General features: G+C 34.2%; 1 protein-coding gene across 1 annotated transcript in view; it reads right to left on the minus strand.

The window, feature by feature from the left end:
• The window catches only part of LYPLAL1 (lysophospholipase like 1), a 38512-nt gene that overhangs the window by 10014 nt on the left and 8408 nt on the right, over positions 1-20090 (minus strand). Inside the window, exon 3 of the mRNA XM_080823775.1 lies at positions 6211-6380. Within this exon, the coding sequence (XP_080679901.1) occupies positions 6211-6380 (170 nt within the window). The remainder of the gene's footprint in view (positions 1-6210; positions 6381-20090) is intronic.

Consider the following 20090-nt stretch of genomic DNA (forward strand, 5'->3'; position numbering starts at 1 on the left):
GAAAACCAAGAATTTGTTTTCACAGGTAATGCCTGCAGTTGACTATCATGTCCTTCAGTAAAAACCTTATTCATCTTTGTGTTCCCTAAATCTGCAAACAGTGGGTGTGTTAATCACTGTCATTCTCTTGGATCTACTGCATTTACCTCCTAGCTATTCTCCAGGCCTTCAGACTGGCCTGCCCGCCGCCACACCACCACGTTGCTGGCATAAGCTTTCTGAAATGCACATTCAATCACGTCATTCTCTGCATCTAATTCAATAACCCTTGGGGATTGGAGTGCATACTAAACTAGTATATCCTGAGAGATTCTGATGTGCCCTTCTCTGCTTCCATGAATGTGCTTCCCTCTTTGTTTACCAGTCGTATTCTTACTCATTCTTTAAAACTCAGCTGGAGAGTCCTCTCTTCTAAGAAACAGTCCCTAACTCTCCCAAAGATCACCTGTTTTTCCTGACTGCTCACAATGCACCTTGCAACACACTTTCACAATACATCGTATTCGAACACCTTACTTCTGTATCTCCCTCATTAAGCTGTAAAATATTTGAAGTTTTCTTGGTATTCCAAGACTTAACATTTTTATTAACAATTTGGAGATCAAATTTGTATGAGAAGTACCATCTTTGCCCTGATCAAGCTAGATACACTATCCAAAAGCAGTTTGGCAAACATAAATTACTAAAACAATTGTTTTTAAAACTAAGTTTATTTATTTATTTATTTTTAAATATTTTCTTTTAGGCCTTTTTTTTTTTTTTTTAAGATTTTATTTATTTGACAGAGATCACAAGTAGGCAGAGAGGCAGGCAGAGAAAGAGAGGAAGGGAAGCAGGCTTCCCGCTGAGCAGAGATCCCGACACGGGGCTCGATCCCAGGACCCTGAGATCATGACCCGAACTGAAGGCAGAGGCTTTAACCCACTGAGCCACCCAGGCGCCCCAAAACTAAGTTTAAAATAATAAAAAAACCACTCATCAAAATAAAACCACAAAGGACAGGTTCCCACCTACCCGAATATAAAGAATAGTGTTGCTTTACAAAGCTATACCGGTTGCAGATCTAATCTTAGAGATAAGGGTTCCACGAGCATATACTGTATGAAATTAAATCAGAAATTTTATCCCATATTAAACAAAATCAATAAGGATAACAATTTTTGTACCTATTATCTCCATGTTTTTCCTTTCTGATCCTAAAATTCTCTAGTTTTTCCTTTTACAATTTTTTAAAAAATAACCCAACCTTACTGTGGTGCATATGTGTGTGCGTAATAAAAATTGTTCAGAATCTTAAGTGCATTTTTTTTGACTTCCCATTGAATCCCTCCTTCATTAACATGTCATGAATAGCACTTAAATCTTACTTCACTTAAAATGTACCATAATAGACACACAAAAGTATAAAAGCCAGTAGAAAAATATTAAGCAAGTAACTTCTGTTTAAGTAATCTATGAAAAAGAAAGGGAAACACAGCATGTCCACCACCGAGCAAAATGAAGACAGCTAGGGGGGAAGGAGCAGTGAGTAACCTGAGTCTCCTGGGGGTGGGCCTAACCAAGTAGGGCCTTTCTACTGTTTGGAGTGACCCTGGTGTAAGGGGTATAAAGATTATTTAATAACAGCAAGAAACCGGTCTCAACATTACACGCCAGACATGTTTCTAAGATGGTAGGAATTGACTAGTTCAATCATCACAACTCTGTAAGAGAGCTACTATTATTGTCATCCAAGCACAGAGGCTAAGGGGATTCTGTAGCTACAAAGTCGTTGAGTCTAGGGTTGGAAACCTGCAGGCCGCGTCCAGAGCCCAAGCTCATGCTTGTGGTATACCTCCATCAGCTGCATCAGCGCATCTGCAATTATGATTCACACAATGCAGGGAATGCACGTATACACACTCGAACACAGCAGTGACACTGCTTCTTGTGCCACATTTTCAAATAAATGGGTGGTTCGGTTAGGTCCATAAGACAAGCAAATAACAACCACAACAAAAAGATCTCCATAGCATTAGAATGGTATTTCCTCTCTGCATTAAGAGTTAACCCATGTAAAGAATCCTAGACACAAAAAAGGAGTTAGTAACTAATAAAAAATATATTTTTATATATATATATATATGTGTGTGTGTGTGTGTGTGTATATATATATATATAATAAAGTTATGGTAATATTCCATAGTTTTATATAGATAGCTATCTGTAATATATAGTTATATTAATAACTCATATAAACATAACTAATGTTTTGTCATAGTGTAAGAGGTCAAGGATCATGTGAATTTGGGGGACATGTTTAATGCTACGGAACCGTTCCTGAAGATTTATGTTGACTAGTGAAATGACTAACAAAACCGGTAACAAGAACAAACTGCCTTGCATCTGCACCTTTGCGGTCTCATTCACATCTCAAAGTAGGAAAGAGGCTTTTTTTTTTTTTTAAAGATTTTTTTAAAAAAGATTTTAAAGATTTTATTTATTTATTTGACAGACAGAGATCACAAGTAGGCAGGCAGAGAGAGAGGGGGAAACAGGTTCCCCGCTGAGCAGGGAGCCTGATGCAGGGCTTCATCCCAGGACCCCGAGATCATGACCAGAGCCGAAGGCACCCAGGTGCCCCGGAAAGAGGTTTTTTTATAGAAGTTAATCAGCTCAACTCACAAATTCTAAAAAAAAATATCTTTTTTCTTTCCCAGCTTTTTATATTCATAAAATAATGTGTAAATATTTTATATTTACCATAATTTACCATAAATTTCAAGTTTTATCATTTTATAATGTAATCATCTACAAAGCTTTCAAAAATAAATATTGTTGTTATAAATTCAATGGAGTTCTGAGAAAATACTGACTATATTACTGATTGCTTTATAAACAAGACTATTTTTTTTTAAATTTCTTTTCAGCGTAACAGTACTCATTGTTTTTGCACCACACTCAGTGCTCCATGCAATACGTGCCCTCCTTAATACCCACCACCTGGCTCCCCCAACCTCCCACCCCCCGCCCCTTCGAAACCCTCAGGTTGTTTTTCAGAGTCCATAGTCTCTCACGGTTCACCTCCCCTTCCAATTTCCCTCAACTCCCTTCTCCTCTCCATCTACCCTTGTCCTCCATGTTATTTGTTATGCTCCACAAATAAGTGAAACCATATGATAATTGACTCACTCTGCCTGACTTATTTCACTCAGCATAATCTCTTCCAGTCCCGTCCATGTTGCTACAAAAGTTGGGTATTCATCCTTTCTGATAGAGGCATAATACTCCATAGTGTATATGGACCACATCTTCCTTATCCATTCGTCCGCTGAAGGGCATTTTGGTTCTTTCCACAGTTTGGCGACCGTGGCCATTGCTGCTATAAACATTGGGGTACAGATGGCCCTTCTTTTCACTACATCTGTATCTTTGGGGTAAATACCCAGTAGGGCAATTGCAGGGTCATAGGGAAGCTCTATTTTTAATTTCTTGAAGAATCTCCACACTGTTCTCCAAAGTGGCTGTACCAACTTGCATTCCCACCAACAGTGTAAGAGGGTTCCCCTTTTTCCACATCCTCTCCAACACACGTTGTTTCCTGTCTTGCTAATTTTGGCCATTCTAACTGGTGTAAGGTGGTATCTCAATGTGGTTTTAATTTGAATCTCCCTAATGGCTACTGATGATGAACATTTTTTCATGTGTCTGATAGCCATTTGTATGTCTTCATTGGAGAAATGTCTGTTCATATCTTCTGCCCATTTTTTGATATGATCATCTGTTTCATGAGTGTCAAGTTTGAGAAGTTCTTTATAGATCCTGGATATCAACCTTTTGTACTGTCATTTGCAAACATCTTCTCCCATTCCGTGGGTTGCCTCTTTGTTTTGTTGACTATTTCCTTTGCTGTGCAGAAGCTTTTGATCTTGATGAAGTCCCAAAAGTTCATTTTTGCTTTTGTTTCCTTTGCCTTTGGAGACGTACCTTGAAAGAAGTTGCTGTGGCTGATATCAAAGAGGTTACTGCCTATGTTCTCCTCTAGGAATCTGATGGATTCCTGTCTCACGTTGAGGTCTTTTATCCATTTCGAGTTTATCTTTGTGTACAGCGTAAGAGAGTGGTTGAGTTTCATTCTTCTACGTATAGCTGTCCAATATTCCCAACACCATTTACTGAAGAGATTGTCTTTTTTCCACTGTGTATTTTTTCCTGCTTTGTTGAAGATTATTTGACCGTAGAGTTGAGGGTCCCTATCTGGGCTCTCTACTCTGTTCCACTGGTCTATGTGTCTGTTTTCATGCCAGTACCATGCTGTCTTGGTGATCACAACTTTGTAGTAAAGCTTGAAATCAGGTAACGTGATGCTGCCAGTTTTATTTTTGTTTTTCAACATTTCCTTAGCGATTCGGGGTCTCTTCTGATTCCATACAAATTTTAGGATTATTTGGTCCAGCTCTTTGAAAAATACCGGTGGAATTTTGATCGGAATGGCATTAAAGTATAGATTGCTCTAGGCAGTATAGACATTTTAACAATGTTTATTCTTCCGATCCAAGAGCATGGAATGGTCTTCCATCTTTTTGTGTCTTCTTCAATTTCTTTCATGAGTGTTCTGTAGTTCCTGGAGTACAGATCCTTTACCCTTTGGTTAGGTTTATTCCCAGGTATCTTACGGTTCTTGGTGCTATAGTAAATGGAATCGATTCTCTAATTTCCCTTTCTGTATTTTCATTAAAACAAGACTATTTTTTAATAAAGTTCTCTTGGTACTTCAGAAAATAACTAATACTTCCATGACATGGTAAAAAGAAAGCAAAATAAATTCCAGATGAATCAAAGAATTACATGTAAAAAAAAATCACATTATAGAAAACCAGCAGAAAATTTGAGTATTTACCCAAGTCCTAGAGATTTTCTTAAACTGAGATCTTAGTTGGAAAAGAAAAATCATAAGAGCAAAGAGTAACAGACAACTAAGAAAAGTTTTCCGGTGTAAAAATATAACAAAAAAAAATTAGAAGGAAAATAAAGTAATTACAAATTAATTGCCTTATTTTTAGCAAATTTTTTTCAAGACAATATTATCAATGAGGATATAATAAGATGGACATTCTAATAGGGGTGGTAGAAGTACCAATACAACATGTATTAGAAGTCTTATACTGCCTCTCAACTCAATTACTAGTTTAGTACTTCAGTAAATACAAAGGAAATTTATTAATTTACCCAAATCTTGTCCATACAGGATCCCAATGTGCATTTTAATGTTATTTAGAACATGACAGAGATAGCTAATTTGCTTTATATTTTCATCACTAAATACAACTCACTATAAATTGAATAGTTATATTTGAAAATAAAACTCCTTCACCAAAATATGTCCTGTACCATCTACATCCTTTCCAACTAATCTCATTTTCCTATGTATTACAGAAAGAGATTTTAATAGCTTATGTATTTAATATTTTATTTTATATTTGTATTTAATTATTATAAAATACTTGTATTTTAATATTTTACAGAAAAAGTAAAGGGCATTAAGTAGAATAAACAGTTTATATAAAGGTACTTTATATCTCCTTGGAAACAGAAATTGCTGAAGGTATTTTTTTTTTTTAAAGATTTTATTTTTTTAATTTATTTGACAGAGAGATCACAAATAGGCAGAGAGGCAGGCAGAGAGAGAGGAAGGGAAGCAGGCTCCCTGCTGAGCAGAGAGCCCAATGCGGGGCTCGATCTCAGGACCCTGGGATCATGACCTGAGCCGAAGGCAGAGGTTTTAACCCACTGAGCCACCTTGGCACCCCTGATGGTATGTTTAACAGGAGTTTACAAACACCCTATTCCTCTGATACTAACCCCAAAGAGTTTATTTTTCATGAATTTGATATTTTGATGGCATATGCTACCTTAATCATGGCAACAGTTTAAACATGTTTATAAAACTTAAGCTAACTAAAATAAAATATTTTAAAAACTAAAATGAATAATCTCTTAATTGAAAATTAAGGATGGAATTCTCAAATTATGTTATTATCAGAAAGAAAATAAAGTTTCATGAGCTGTCGTTTAGAATTTTTGAAACCCTTAATATGTAAACTCTATTTGAAACTATAAACAGGTCAAATGATATACAAGTGTTTCTAAATAATATTCCAAGTAAAGTTTAACGTATAAGAATAGAGCAAATTGAAAGAAATTTAAATTACCAACATTTAACAGTCTTACCTACTAATATTCTACTCTTCTTGATGCCACTTTTTACTTCATCATCAATCAAATCTGTAAGCACTTGACACATTACATTGATTGACTCAAGGTGTTCTGGGCAGTCATTAGATATTTTAAATCTGTCAAACCATACATTGGAGATTCCACCTTTCATAGGAGTATATGGCCTGTTTAAAACCAAAACAAACAAAATAAACAAAAAAGGAGAAAACGAAGGGAAAGGGGATGTTATTAAAACAAATGTTTCAATTTCCAAAACACGAATTCGTTGAATAATTTCAATCTCCTTCAAGTTTTATCAGTTAAAGAGTTCATACTGAAAGCGGCCTCGTGCATACTGGATTAACTTGCCTAAACTTACACGGATCCCATTAACATTTCCTAATGCCAACTCATCATCCTTCCCTATTTGCCCCATCTTTTCAGATTCATAAATTCTCCAGAGAATTTCCATGAAAAAAGGAATTATATATATAACATATAATTATATAATTAATATATATAGGGTGCATGTGTTTATTTTTTTCCTGCTCGATTTGAATGACTAACTGATCAGGTCTACCCTCCCCCTTTTTTTTTTTTTTTCAATTTGTTCTGATGTACTTTAGTCCCTTCACCCTCTTTAATGTAAGATCAATATTTTAGTATTTGTAACTAACTGAATAATGTTTCATATCTCAAGAGTGGGAAAAAATGATTCACCACAATGTTTTTAAAAAGTGGTTAATTTGTAGCACTTAAGTATGGAAAGATGAGTTAATAATTTAAGAGCTTTCTTAATCACATCCAGATCATCCTTAGAATGAGGGCTCAATTTTTTTTCTTAAGAACTTTTTTTTTTTGTCTTCTTAGGAACAAATAATTAATGGGGTACAAATAATCTTTGGAAGCACTCATCAAACAGCTCTTCCATACTTGCATCACTGAGGTCTCAAACTGGGTGCCCCATTGGACTTACGTTTCATGTGATCAGATGCTCTGAACTGGGAGCTCTGTTGAAGACTGATCTTACAAGATGCTTTATATCTACATATGAGGTGAGATGGTTATAGTATTAGTGACTCTTAACCCATTCATTGTCTGTTCCTACTCTGGAAAGCTCTGATAAAGTGAGTGAGTGTGTGTCTGTGGCAAGGTATTCCAAATGTTCTGTTTTAACCAATTACAATGGAGTTAAGGGTTCCTGTGTTCATATCCTATGTCAGTAAAGGTCAATGAAGGGGAACGAAAACAATCTTAGACATTCCTGTAAGCAAATATAGAGGTGTAGCAGGATACAGAAGATAAACATGGAGAACGAAGGTTTTCCAAAGATGAGGGATAGGAGGGTTCAATCAAAGAAACTTGTTTCCACGTGGAAAAGTGTGTTTTCCCCTTACGTGACAGTGAAAACAGGAATTATATCCTATGCAAAAAAGACCCAGAAAACACAAACAGTGCTAAAAGCACCCACCGTAATTTCAAAGGAATCTGAACCAATGATGACCATAGATGCAGAACTCCTCCTGTACTTACTACTCTGCCCAAATCAGAGTTGGTTGTATTCTCTCACCATCCAAAGTCAGTGAAATAGGAGTATGAAATGTACAGGTAGAAGGGGGAAAAAAAGGGCTGAAAGACATCAAGTGAGATCTCACAGTGCCTCTCTATACATGCTCTAGTGAGAAAAATGTTTCCTGGGGAAAAACTAAGTGGAACTTCAGCAAACCCAAAGAGCTAGAAGTAGTCAATTCTTATTCTCTCAACCACTGTTATCAAAAGGGACTCCACAATTTGTGCAGATCTGCCCTTGAGCAGCATCCATTCTAGGGGACCGAATGGATGGTACAGGAGAGAGCGGAACTAATTTTTCTGTATTGGTCATACCACTCCAAAATAAATGGACTTTTTGTGCCTGGAAATCAAGAGGATTATATTTGGACAGTTTCTTGGAGAAAGTGAAAGCAGAGCCCATCTATAGAGGATCTTGTTTATTTACTAAAATAGAAGAATGTTATCAGTATTACTTTGCAGCACCTTTCTAAAATTTGAATGCATATTTGAATATCCCCTGTAAAACAGCACATAAAAACAAATTTTCTTCTGGCTTATGAAGATCTATGATATTTTGCAAAGACGGGAAATTATATGTGTGTGCTGTTGTGATGTTTTTCGGATAAATGTAATTCTGTGCACCACTCTTCCTCTCCATTGCTCCTCTCTTCTCCTACTCCTCCCACATCCTGCCTTTCACACTAGGTAAACCATGTTTAGGATCTGGAATATATCCTTGAATTTTTTTTTGCATATACATTAAAACATGCATCTTTATAGGATATTTTTTTAAAGCACCAGTTCCTTTTCAAAAATGAGATAGCCTATTTGCTTCCCCTTTGTGCATCATGCTTTTCCTTCCTGATAGTTTGAACCCATCCTTTTAAATGGCTATATAATACCATATGATAAACATGTCCCACAGTTTCATCAGCCATTCCCCAAATAATGGGCATTTATTTGGTACATAGGTTTGAGCCACTAAGAACAGTTCTGCATTAAATATATTTGCATACATGTTTTTATGTACTGGGACTTTAAGTCCTCTGGAACAGTCCAAGAAACAGGACTACTAGATTGAAAGATAATAATTTTTATCTTATCAGATGTTTTAAACTTGCTACCATTAAGGCTATAAAAATTCACTTTTGTGCAAGAAAAGAGAACATCCTTTTGTCCGCAGCCTTAGAGCAATAGGTGCTAATATCCTTTTAAAAACTAGCATTTAAGGGGCGCCTGGGGGGCTCAGCGGGTTAAAGCCTCTGCCTTCGGCTCAGGTCATGATCCCAGGGTCCTGGGATCGAGCCCCGCATCGGGCTCTCTGCTCAGCAGGGAGCCTGCTTCCTCCTCTCTCTCTGCCTGCCTCTCTGCCTACTTGTGATTTCTGTCTGTCAAATAAATAAATAAAATCTTTAAAAACAAACAAACAAACAAAAAAACCTAGCATTTAAGGGTATCAACTATAGCTTTAAGTCAACTTTCTGGACGTATAATTTACATACATAAAAGTAAACACTTAACTATATCGGTCCAAGATCTGCCAATATAATCATCTCCACAATGATACGGAACCTTCCCTTTACTTCAGAAAATTCCACCCTGCCCCTTTGCCAGCAATTCCCATGTACTGCCCCAGGCAACCACGGAGTGATTTTTATCACTCTAGATTAGTGTTTCCTGTCCTAGAACTCTACATGAATGGAATTACCTATTTGTATCATTTGTTATTTTTTTCTATAGTGGTTTTGATTTTTTTCCTATTAGTTTAGGAGAGCACTTGGTCTATAACTGACACTTAAATAGTTGTCATTTGTACTTCAAGTATTTTTTAACATCATTTTTACATACTGACATTACGTATTTATGGTGTCTTTTGAAAAAAAAATCAGATAAAAGACATTGCATTTGATATAATCTGTCCTTAAAAGAAAAAGCAACTAAAATTTCTAGGTCTCCTAATTTAAGAGGCTCTTCCAGATACATTCATTCTTACACATGGAGCTCAAAAATTTCTAAGATTTTTGTTTTCATTTTTAGATTAAAGTTGTGAAATTTCCTGGAATTTACTTCATACATAAGTGCCATAAGGGTTCAAGCTTTTTCTCCCATATGGATATTCAACTGTGTCTGTACTATTAATACTAAAAGGAAAAAAAAAAATCTTCCACATAGGTGAAATTCCATCTTTGCCATATATTTAACCACCTAGATTCCGTGAAAGAATGAAGCCCTGATGCTTAACACATACACTATTTACAATAAATGGACTTCTTTCCAGTGCATCTAGAATGGTACTCGTTCTATATGTTATCCTTGGGGAAATCAAGAAAACAGTAACCGAAATCACTTCCTGAGCTGTGCTTCAGGTGAAGAACTCTGGTTGAGAAAGGTTCTGTTTTGTTCTACTGAAGTATTTCTCAATCCTTGTGTTAGGATCATACTGACTGTACTGAAGTAGCTTCAGAGTGTACTGTCAAGTTGAATAATGTTAGTTTCTCTCTCCCGACCGTCATCAAGACCAGTGTTCTTTTTTTCAGACTCGTCCTGCCTATTCTTAGGCATCACTCATTTTTATCTATTAAATTAATCGCATATTTAAAAATAATTTCGAAAAATTCTCCTTATAAGTCCTTGTGGAGTTTTAATAAGTATTAACTAATTTAACTAATAAATAATTAAGAAATTAAATAAATAATAATAATTAACAAATAATTGTCTGGGAATTAACGTTTTATGACATAAAACTGAGAGGAGGGGAGATTTTTGCAGACTGAGCTCTTCCTAGGATCTGCCACATTCTCTTGTGGGGCATTATTTTCCAGGCTTTCAAGGAGTGCAGAGATAATAAAATTCTGCATCAGATTTCTACTAGGACTCCACAGAACCCACTTTCTCCCTCATTCCTGCAGGCCTTCTGCCCTCAGAAGCTGCTTGGCTCAAGAGAGGTAAATAATCAGAATCAGAAGGGGAGAGAACACAGAAAGCATTCAAGCCTCCCATCTCCCAGAATCCCTTTCTCAGGATTAACTTTCTTAAAGTACTCCGAAAATGAAAGCAGGTGCTTTCCACTAGTATTAATGTCAGTGTCAGACAAAATGAAATCCGAAAGTGCGTTCAATTTGTCATTGGAATCACAATGTTCTGAATGAAAACTGAATATATAACACTCACTTTAAAGCCTGAATTAGACTGTTACTTTTTAATTATTTCTACTTTCCTCTCGATTTTATTCTGCTATTTCTCTAAGTATTTATTTGTCTGTCTAAACACTTAAGTAAGGATGATATCATAGGCTAAAATCTGAATCATTCTGGGCACTCAGCCATTAATAGAAAAAAATGACACTCACTTAACTTTCTGTCTTTGACAGTGCCTTACTTAATCAGACATTGATGCTCCACGGAGGTGGACTCCCGATGTAAATTTCACGAATATAGGAGTTTTTTGTTCTCTCAATTCTCTAAGAGAATTACATTTTGTTCAAAAGAGATAGTTGGGAAAATTTAATAAGACAAAGAATATTAGGACTTTTTTGTTAAGAAAATATAATCAAGAATGCAGAATTCTCTTAATATGGTAGAATAACCTTTAAAGAAGGCATAAAAATAAGGCTGTTTTTAAAACAGCTAAACAAACTGGCACATATGTTATACTCATTCACCTTTTCCCTCAAATAAATCACTTTATTAGCTAGTATAAAACAGCTCAGACATTACCACAATAAATAAATATGCTTGGCAAAGAACATCTGTGTGGCTCCTAAGTCAATCAATCAATCGAACACACTGGTAAAATATTAAGCTGGAATAAAATGTCCAAAGCTAAAAAACAAAAAAGAGTTGACATTCAGTTTGATAGCAAATTCGGTTTTGATCTGTGTTCTTTAAAAGTTGTAAAATCAAAAGGTCATTCATAACCTTTACGATAACATCACGTGGCTTCAGTCTTCCTCTGTGTCATTTCACAGAACTTCCCCAGCAATCACCAGGTCCAGGCACATTTCCCTCTTGTTTTCCTTCAAACAGGACGGCCTCATTATTGGTCTACGGGGTTTGCATCTGATACTCTCTCTACCTGTAATGCTCTGTGCCACACTTCTGCATGGTAGGGCTTGCACGGATCATTTAGGTCTCAGCTCAAATGTCCCCTCCTTAGGGAGGTCTTCTTTGAACCAACAATTTAAAGTGTATTTCCCCTCCACAATAAAACACACTCACGCACACACACACACACACTTAAATAGGATATTCCGTTATCCTATTTACCTGCCTTAACAGAATTAATTACTATTTGAAATGAATATATTAGTTGTTCTTATATTTTCCACTTATCTTTTCCACAGCCATACACTCAGTGCCAAGAACAAGTATTTGTTGAATGATCAATGTCAATAATCACTTGTGTCACTGGGAGTAATTTGGGTCAGCTGGAAATAAGAGGATATCTAATATTGGTCTATTTTGCTCTGATTATCTTTTGACTTTGTGTATAATCCATATTGTGATTTCTAGGAAAAGGTCAAATTTTTCTTTTATTGCTTAAAAAAAAAATTTCTAAGTTCTTACATACTAATAGGCATTTAAGTGTGCTCTTTAAAATAAATAGCAAAGAAATAAAACTATTTCTTCAAAAGAGCTGTTTTTAATAGATTCCTTACCAGTGAAGTGTACTTAAAATACAGATCTACTGGTATCAGGAGAGCGATCTCCCAATACTGTGCCTCAGATAGGACTCGAATTTCAAGTGACAGAGCAAAAATGAATCCATTATTATCTGCACCTAAATCAAAAGTACCTAACCCTGTTCTGGAATACATTTAATAAAAAATATAAACATACACTTCACTGGAAAAATAGTAATAAAAAAGTAGAGGCACTATGCAAATCTTATCACTGTTAAATTTTTCAAAACACTAAGAGCAATTTATATCATCATATAAGTTATTAATTGGCTTGTTAAAAAATTGCTATTATTTTTAAAATGGAAATTCTAATAGTAAGTCCAAACCAAGAAAACCTCTAATTACAAATACAACTAAAGTATGCTTTAGAAACAAAAATCTTTATTGAGCACTTCAATTAAACAGTCCAAATTAACAATGAAAAAAATGAGGCAATATTTTCCATTTAAATCAACACGGCAAGTTAATTGCTGACTTTTACTTAATATGCCCCAACTTAGCTGATTAAAAACATCTATTAAATAGGGTTGAGGAAAAGGAATACCTTATAGTCAAATGGCAATTTATGATTTAATCAAAACATACTGACATGCTGTAATAGACTACAACTTGGTAAATATAATAGACTATTGTTCTCCTTTTAAGTTCTTTAAAATATGTATGACTATTGAAAACAAAAATCATAACTGTGTCTTGATACAAGTTTTCAATGTATGTAAATGAAATACATATGACAAGCATAATGGGGTGGGGAGGAGATATAGGAAACTATATGGTTGTATGTTTCCTACATTTCATGTCAAGTAAAAATCTAACTAGGTGAAAGGTCTGATATGTATCTTGTAATCCCTAGAACTGGAAAAAAAAATAGGTGAATGTAATATTAACAAAATCCAAATTATCCATAAAGAAGATGGCACAGGGAGAAAGAGGAACAAGAACCTGTAGACTTAAAGTCAAACAACATTATCACTAATTACATTAAATGTAAACGGTCTAAACAAAACACTTAAAAGAAACTATCACATTGGTTAAAGTGAAAAAACAAAGCTCAGATACATGATGTCTGTAAGAAACCCACTTTAAATATGATACAGATTAGCTAAAAGTAAAAAGATGAAAAAAGACATACTATACTATAATTTGTTGTATGTAAAATTGCATTTAATTTTAGTATCTTGTTCTTGTATCCTGCTATCTTCCTAAATTCACTTATTTCTAGTAGTTATTTAGTAGATTCCTTATGATCTTTGTGTAAACAGTCATATCATCTGGGAATAAAGGCACTGTTACTTTCTCCTCTTCAACTTTATTCTCTTTATTTCATTGTCTTGCCTTATTGCACTTGTCTGAACTTCCATACATTGTTGAACAGAATCAAGGACCTCTTTCTGGCCCAGGATAGGGGCTCCCTGCTCAGCAGGAAGTCTGGTTCTCTCTCTGCCCCTCACCCCACTTGTGCTCTCTCTCAAATAAATTTAAAAAAAAAAAATTTTTTTTTAAAGATCTCCTTTGTGTAGAAGCTTTCAGTATTTCACCATTAAATATGGTGTTAGTTACAAGTTTTTATCTATGTACCTTTTATTATGTTGAGGAAATATCACGCTTTACCTAATTAGCTGAGAGTTTGATGAACTAGTTAAATGCTTTTTCTGTATCCTTTGAAATAAACATATTTTTTAATCTTTTGTTTTGTTAACACAGTGATTACACTGATGGATTTTCAAATGTTAAGCTAACTTTTCGTTCCTGGGATAAACCCATCTGGTCATAATGTATTATCCATTTCATATGTAGCTGGATTTGATTTGCTAGTGTTTTATTAAGGAATTTTACATATATGGTCATGAGGGCATTGATTTGTAGTTTTCTTGAATGTATTCAAAATTTGTCATTATCAAGGTTATACTGGTCTCTTAATATGTGTTAGAACATGCTCCTGATTCCAGAATTGTGTTATTTCTTACTTCAATGTTCAATAAAATTTACTAGTGGAATTGGCTGGACCTGAAAGTTTCTTGTGTGAAGGTTCTGATAATGAATTCAATTTCTTTCATAATAATGTAGGTACTGATTTTTATTTTACTTTTATGTCAGTTTTGTCATTTGTGTTTCTCATGGAATTTGTATCTTTTCTCTAATTGTTCAACTTTATTAGCATGAAGATGTTCATGATAGTTCCCTTTATTGCCTTTAGGATTTGTGTTGATATCCTTTATTTTATTTCATATTTAGAAATATGTTGTTAATTTCCAAATATTTGGGAGTATTCCAGATATCTTATTGCTGTTGATTTCCAATTTCATTCCATTCTTGTCACAGAAAATATTCTGTATAATCTCAGTCTTCTGCTACTCATTGGTACTTATATTACGGTCTTCCTTCTATATACTCTCTTGGTGACTGTCCTACAAGCTTTTTCAGTAGAGTTCTATAAATGTCAATGTTCAAGGTAGTTTTAGTACTATTACTTAACAAATTTTATATCTGCCTAGCTATTCTTTTTCTAAATTGTTCTATTAGATCCTGAAGAATGAGTATTAAAAGCTTCAATTATGATTGTAGATTAGTCCACTTCTCTCTTTAGTTCTGACAGTTTTCTTTGCATGTGTTTATAAGCAATATAATTAAGTACATGCCTATGAAGGATTATTGTCTTCCTCCTTAATATTTACTTTTAGCTTATAAATGTTCACTTTTATCTCTGGTAACACCTTGAAGTATACTTTATTTAATAATAATACAGTAGGTCAGCTTTCCTATGTTTACTATTTATACAGCATATCTTTTCCTTTCCTTTTGCTTTGTTTTGATTACTCTTTTTCCAAACTTAAAATCAGTATCTCAAATAATATCAAGTATTTAATAATAAAGACATTTAAAAAGTTGTTTCCAATAATACATTATATATTAACTGAATTTAAATAAAATTAAGGTTAAAAAATAAAAAAGTTATCTCTTGCAAAAATGTTTTTAAAATTCCACTTTAAATTAACCTTTATTTTCCAAAGTAAGAGCTCTCAAATTTTGATGCAGAAAAACTACACAGGGAGGCAGATGACATCCAAATCTGCTTCAGTTTTCAGAGGTGGGAAGGAAGATTCTGTAATTTTTTTAATATAACTATTCTGGTATACTTGAGTACAAATGGTTGGTAGACACTATAATCTACTTACATTAGAAGTGGTGCTCCTTAACTTGCAAATTATGAGCTCCATCTCATACCTGGTCAGTCAGAATCTAAGAGATTGTAACCTAAAAAATCCACATTTTAATAATATCCCAGATAATTCTTACTGGGAACGGTATATTTTAAAAACAATTATCTTCCAGTTTAAAATTCCAACTTCCCAATTAATTGTAAAGCTAAAAAAAAAGAAAAAAAAATCCTTCCAATTGGGTACTGACTCATGAACATTGGGGCCAGTATGCTAAGTTTAAAATGCCCCAAACAAAACACATTGCATGTTCAATATTCTCATAGATTCCTACCTTAACATCACCACCTTCTCCTTTTCCCAGATTTTCATTTTTTCCCAGCCTATGCTGTGTGAATCTCTCTTGAATTGAATGCTTGTGTTACATTTCCACCACAGTGACCTAGTTCAGACTTTTATGATTGCTACAGCAGTGGATCTCACCTCTGGCTGCATACGAGAATCAGAAATGAAGCTTTTAAAAATCTTTCTGCCTTGGCTACATCCCAAGCCAATTAAATCAAACTCTCTGGGGCTAACAACCAGATGGAGTCGCAGATAAAATACAGGACACCAGTTAAATTTTAATTTCAGATAAACAACAAATACTTTTTATTTTATAAAAAATATACTATTTTTTATATTTATATTTATACTATTATAAGTATGTCCCAGATATTATTTCTTTATTTGCTAAATAAATAAATATTTCTTTATTTGCTATACTCTAGCGTCTGTAATAATCACTGAAATGTATGTATATGATCAGCAAGTAACATATATAACCCATTGTGAATTGGAGTTCAACAATTCTGAAAGCTACTGCCTTAGACTAAGGGTCAGCAAACTTTTCCTGGAAAAGCCAGAGTAAATATTTTAGGCTCTGTGGACCATATAGTCTCTTTGGCAACTACTGAAATCCCTTTTGTAGCACAAAAGCAACCATAGATAATATGCAAATGAGAGTGTGGTTGTATTCCAATAAAACTTTATTTATAAGAATAGGTGATTGGCCATATTTAACCCACAGGCTGTAGTTTGCTGACCCTATTCTAGACTATCAGATCATTTCAGATTTCCATTTTGTTATTCAATATATTCATTATTTTTCTCAGCTTTACAACTGCTAGCCCAAATATTCTGTGAAAATACAACCCACACACATAGGCCTGGAAAATTTCTTCAAGGATTATCAGCAATTAATTCTTTGAATAATATTTCTACATCCTGCCCACAAGATTATCACAGATTACTATTAATAACTAACATTTATTTGATACTTATTTTATGTCAGACATCATGCTAAGGATTTACACATATATTCAATAACATCACATATTCTTAGGACAACTCTCTGAGGTAGATACAATTATTACGGAAAATGGGACATCAGTAGAGGTAAAATACCTTGCTTGCAAGATCTTATAGCACTTAAGGAAAGAAATCCAGATGGAAGCCAAAGCCTGCTTAATCCAAGGATCGTATTTTTAACCACTGTACCATGATAATTCTATGTATCTTCAACATCCTACTGAACGATACTCTATCTCGGATATTTCCCTCACCTATCGGTCTAACACTGTGGCAAAAATGAGGAGTATTGCAGTACTGGTTCTTTCTTACAGTGCATAAAATCTGAAGGGACCTAAAATTCAAAAAGTTAATGACTAAAAGATTTTGGATATCTAGTCCAAATTGTTCATTTTAGACATGTGAAAATTAAGATCCAGAACTGATAAATTTTTCATTAACGGCCTTCACAATTTTATTTAAAATAAGAATTAGATGACATATTTCTAAAAGTCTTCACTTTTCCTCCTTAACTGAAGTACTGGTTTCTCCAAGACTCCACATTGTATAGCACATATCAGATTGCTGATCCAAGTAATCAGAAGGAATCACAAGTGATTTCATTGCTTATATATAACTATATTGTCACTCTGGATATGTATCACATAACTTTTGCTAATATATAATATACTTAAATATAAATGGAATGAAATGAATAAAAAATAAATGTAACTATACATATTTCTAAACCTTATATCCATTAACTAAGCTTGGAAATAATCAACAAATTAGTACTCTGTTCCTGTTTTAATACTTCTATGTATTTTTCTTCTCAGTCTGTTATATTTTAGAGGTTGTCAAATTATAAAGTAGATATCATTGTAAAAGTGATTAAGAAAAAATTCTTGAAGAATTTTGAGTGTACAAGGAAAAGAATCACATATCTATCTATATTTTTACCTAAATACATCAATAAACTGCTGAGCTGAATTAGTGATACTGAAAGCACTGTTTATTTGATAACTGACAGATAACCCTTAGAAAGCCTCAGTAATAAAATTAGAAACTGTTTTTAAAATAAATTAGTGCTACTAAGTGTTTGGTGAAATGGGTATCCTGATACACTACTGGTAATAATGCAAACTGTCCATTCTTGGAAAACAACTTAGAAGAGTTAATCCCCTAGACAAAAAGGAACTGACTGTAAGGCCTCTGAGTACTTTCTAGGAATTTTTCCTGAAGGAAAATCAGAAACAGGATAAACAGATATACATAAATTTTAAAGAATATTCTGTAGCTATTAAAGCAGTTTTCTGTATTTCAATACAAAATCATTATAGTAAGAAATCATCAAATACAGCATTAGGTGAAAAAAGGAAGAATTTATAATTGTATGTTTTATATAAACTCACATTTGCACAACTAAATAAACTAGACATTACAGATATTAAAGACAGGATGAGAGTCTTAACAGTAGCCATCTACTTTTTATAATACTTGTGGTTTACTCAAGTTTTTACTTTTAGTTAGGAAAATGCAAAAGGTCTCCAAAATGTTGTTCCTCTAGGATAAATTTTTATTAACTATATTTATATAAAATCACCACTAACAGTTCTAAAATCTGAGGGCATTAGGGCTGGACTGATTGAATAGCCTGGAAAAGGGATACCAAAAAGAGGCCAGATGGTGAACAGGAGTCATAATACCTACCCACCAAACATAATTTAATGGGAAAAAAACTAAGAAATGACCATCTGTGGGAAAGAAAATTAGGCCTAAAAATATGAAAACCCTTAAAATGTATTATATTTAATTCACAATTAAATTAAGGAAGCATCATCACCAATTTCAATAGGACAAGAGAATAAAATATTATTGAACGGTAAACACTATCTAGTGTCTTTACTACTTCAATGCCGCTAATGCTCCTGTATTTAAGTAAAAAATAATCTGGAAATACATTAAAAGAGCAAGGAAATAACATATACCAAAAGTACAATGAGATGTAAGGTGAACTAAAACTGAAAAATCCTCAGTCAACAGAGATATGGTTCAAATTTGAAAATGAAAATAGTTCAGATCTTGTAATTTTACATTACATATTAAATACAGTTTCTAATTGCTACGAGTCTGAAACATCTGGAAGTAAGACTTGCTGATTTCTGCGCTATTCACAGAACAAAAGAAAAATGATTTCACAGTAATGTTGAACTAGATTTTCTAATATAATAAAACACTGAACCAGTTCTTGCTTGTTATACTTGCCTGTCATAAGATCCCTCCTGACATTTGGAAGATCATAAAATCGAAAGGTCTGAAGCCATTGGTAATCCCTGCTCAGTACCATTTGATTTCCAATGTGCGAAAGGACCAAAGAAATACAGCAGAGCTACAGAATGTACAACTTACTAAATATCTGACACAAAATTAACTGGCATTACTATCCTTAATCACATGTGTTTCATTTCACTCTCTTATTTGATGCCTCTCATCAAGGATAGAGGTCTGAGATGTAATATCCCATGATGCAGATCTATAGATCTTACTTATAGTAAAAACATATATATGCACTTTTTCTGAAAGTTTTTGAAAAGTTCTTGAATTCCTGAATGGGAAACTGCAAAGTTTATTCAATTGTGAGGTTTTTATTTCTTCATTTTAGGAATCTTAGAGCCAGTGAAAACAGGGAAGCAAAGCTTCACAATCCCAAGCTCTCAAGAGTAAATTCTGAAGGCAAGTGGAATTTTGTATTTAATGTTTCTGACCTAGAGTAATTAAATCTAAAAATAAAGAAAGCCTAGTACATAAAGACCTGTTCTTAGGTGCAATCTCAACTTCTTTTTGTATTGATTCGAAGACAATGATGCCATTCATACTTTAATTACCTCAGATATTTGTTTTTCTAAAATATAAACAGCTGACCACACTGCAACCCCCCCTCCCCAATGGAGAATCAAGATACTAATCATCTGGTACGTGCGGGAATAGAGGTGTAATTTAAAGCAGGGTTTCTCCGCCTGGGCACCACTGTGATTTGGGGCTGGAGAACTGTCTGTTGTGGGGGCTGTCCCATGCAGTGTAGGACATGTAGCCGCATCCCAGGCTTCTAGCCGGTAGATGCCCGGAGCCTCTCAGGCTGCCTCTCCTGCCAGCCGTGACAACCAAAATGTCTCCAA

This window comes from Martes martes (assembly GCF_963455335.1).
Source record: "Martes martes genome assembly, chromosome: 15".
Classification (NCBI taxonomy): Eukaryota; Metazoa; Chordata; class Mammalia; order Carnivora; family Mustelidae; genus Martes; species Martes martes.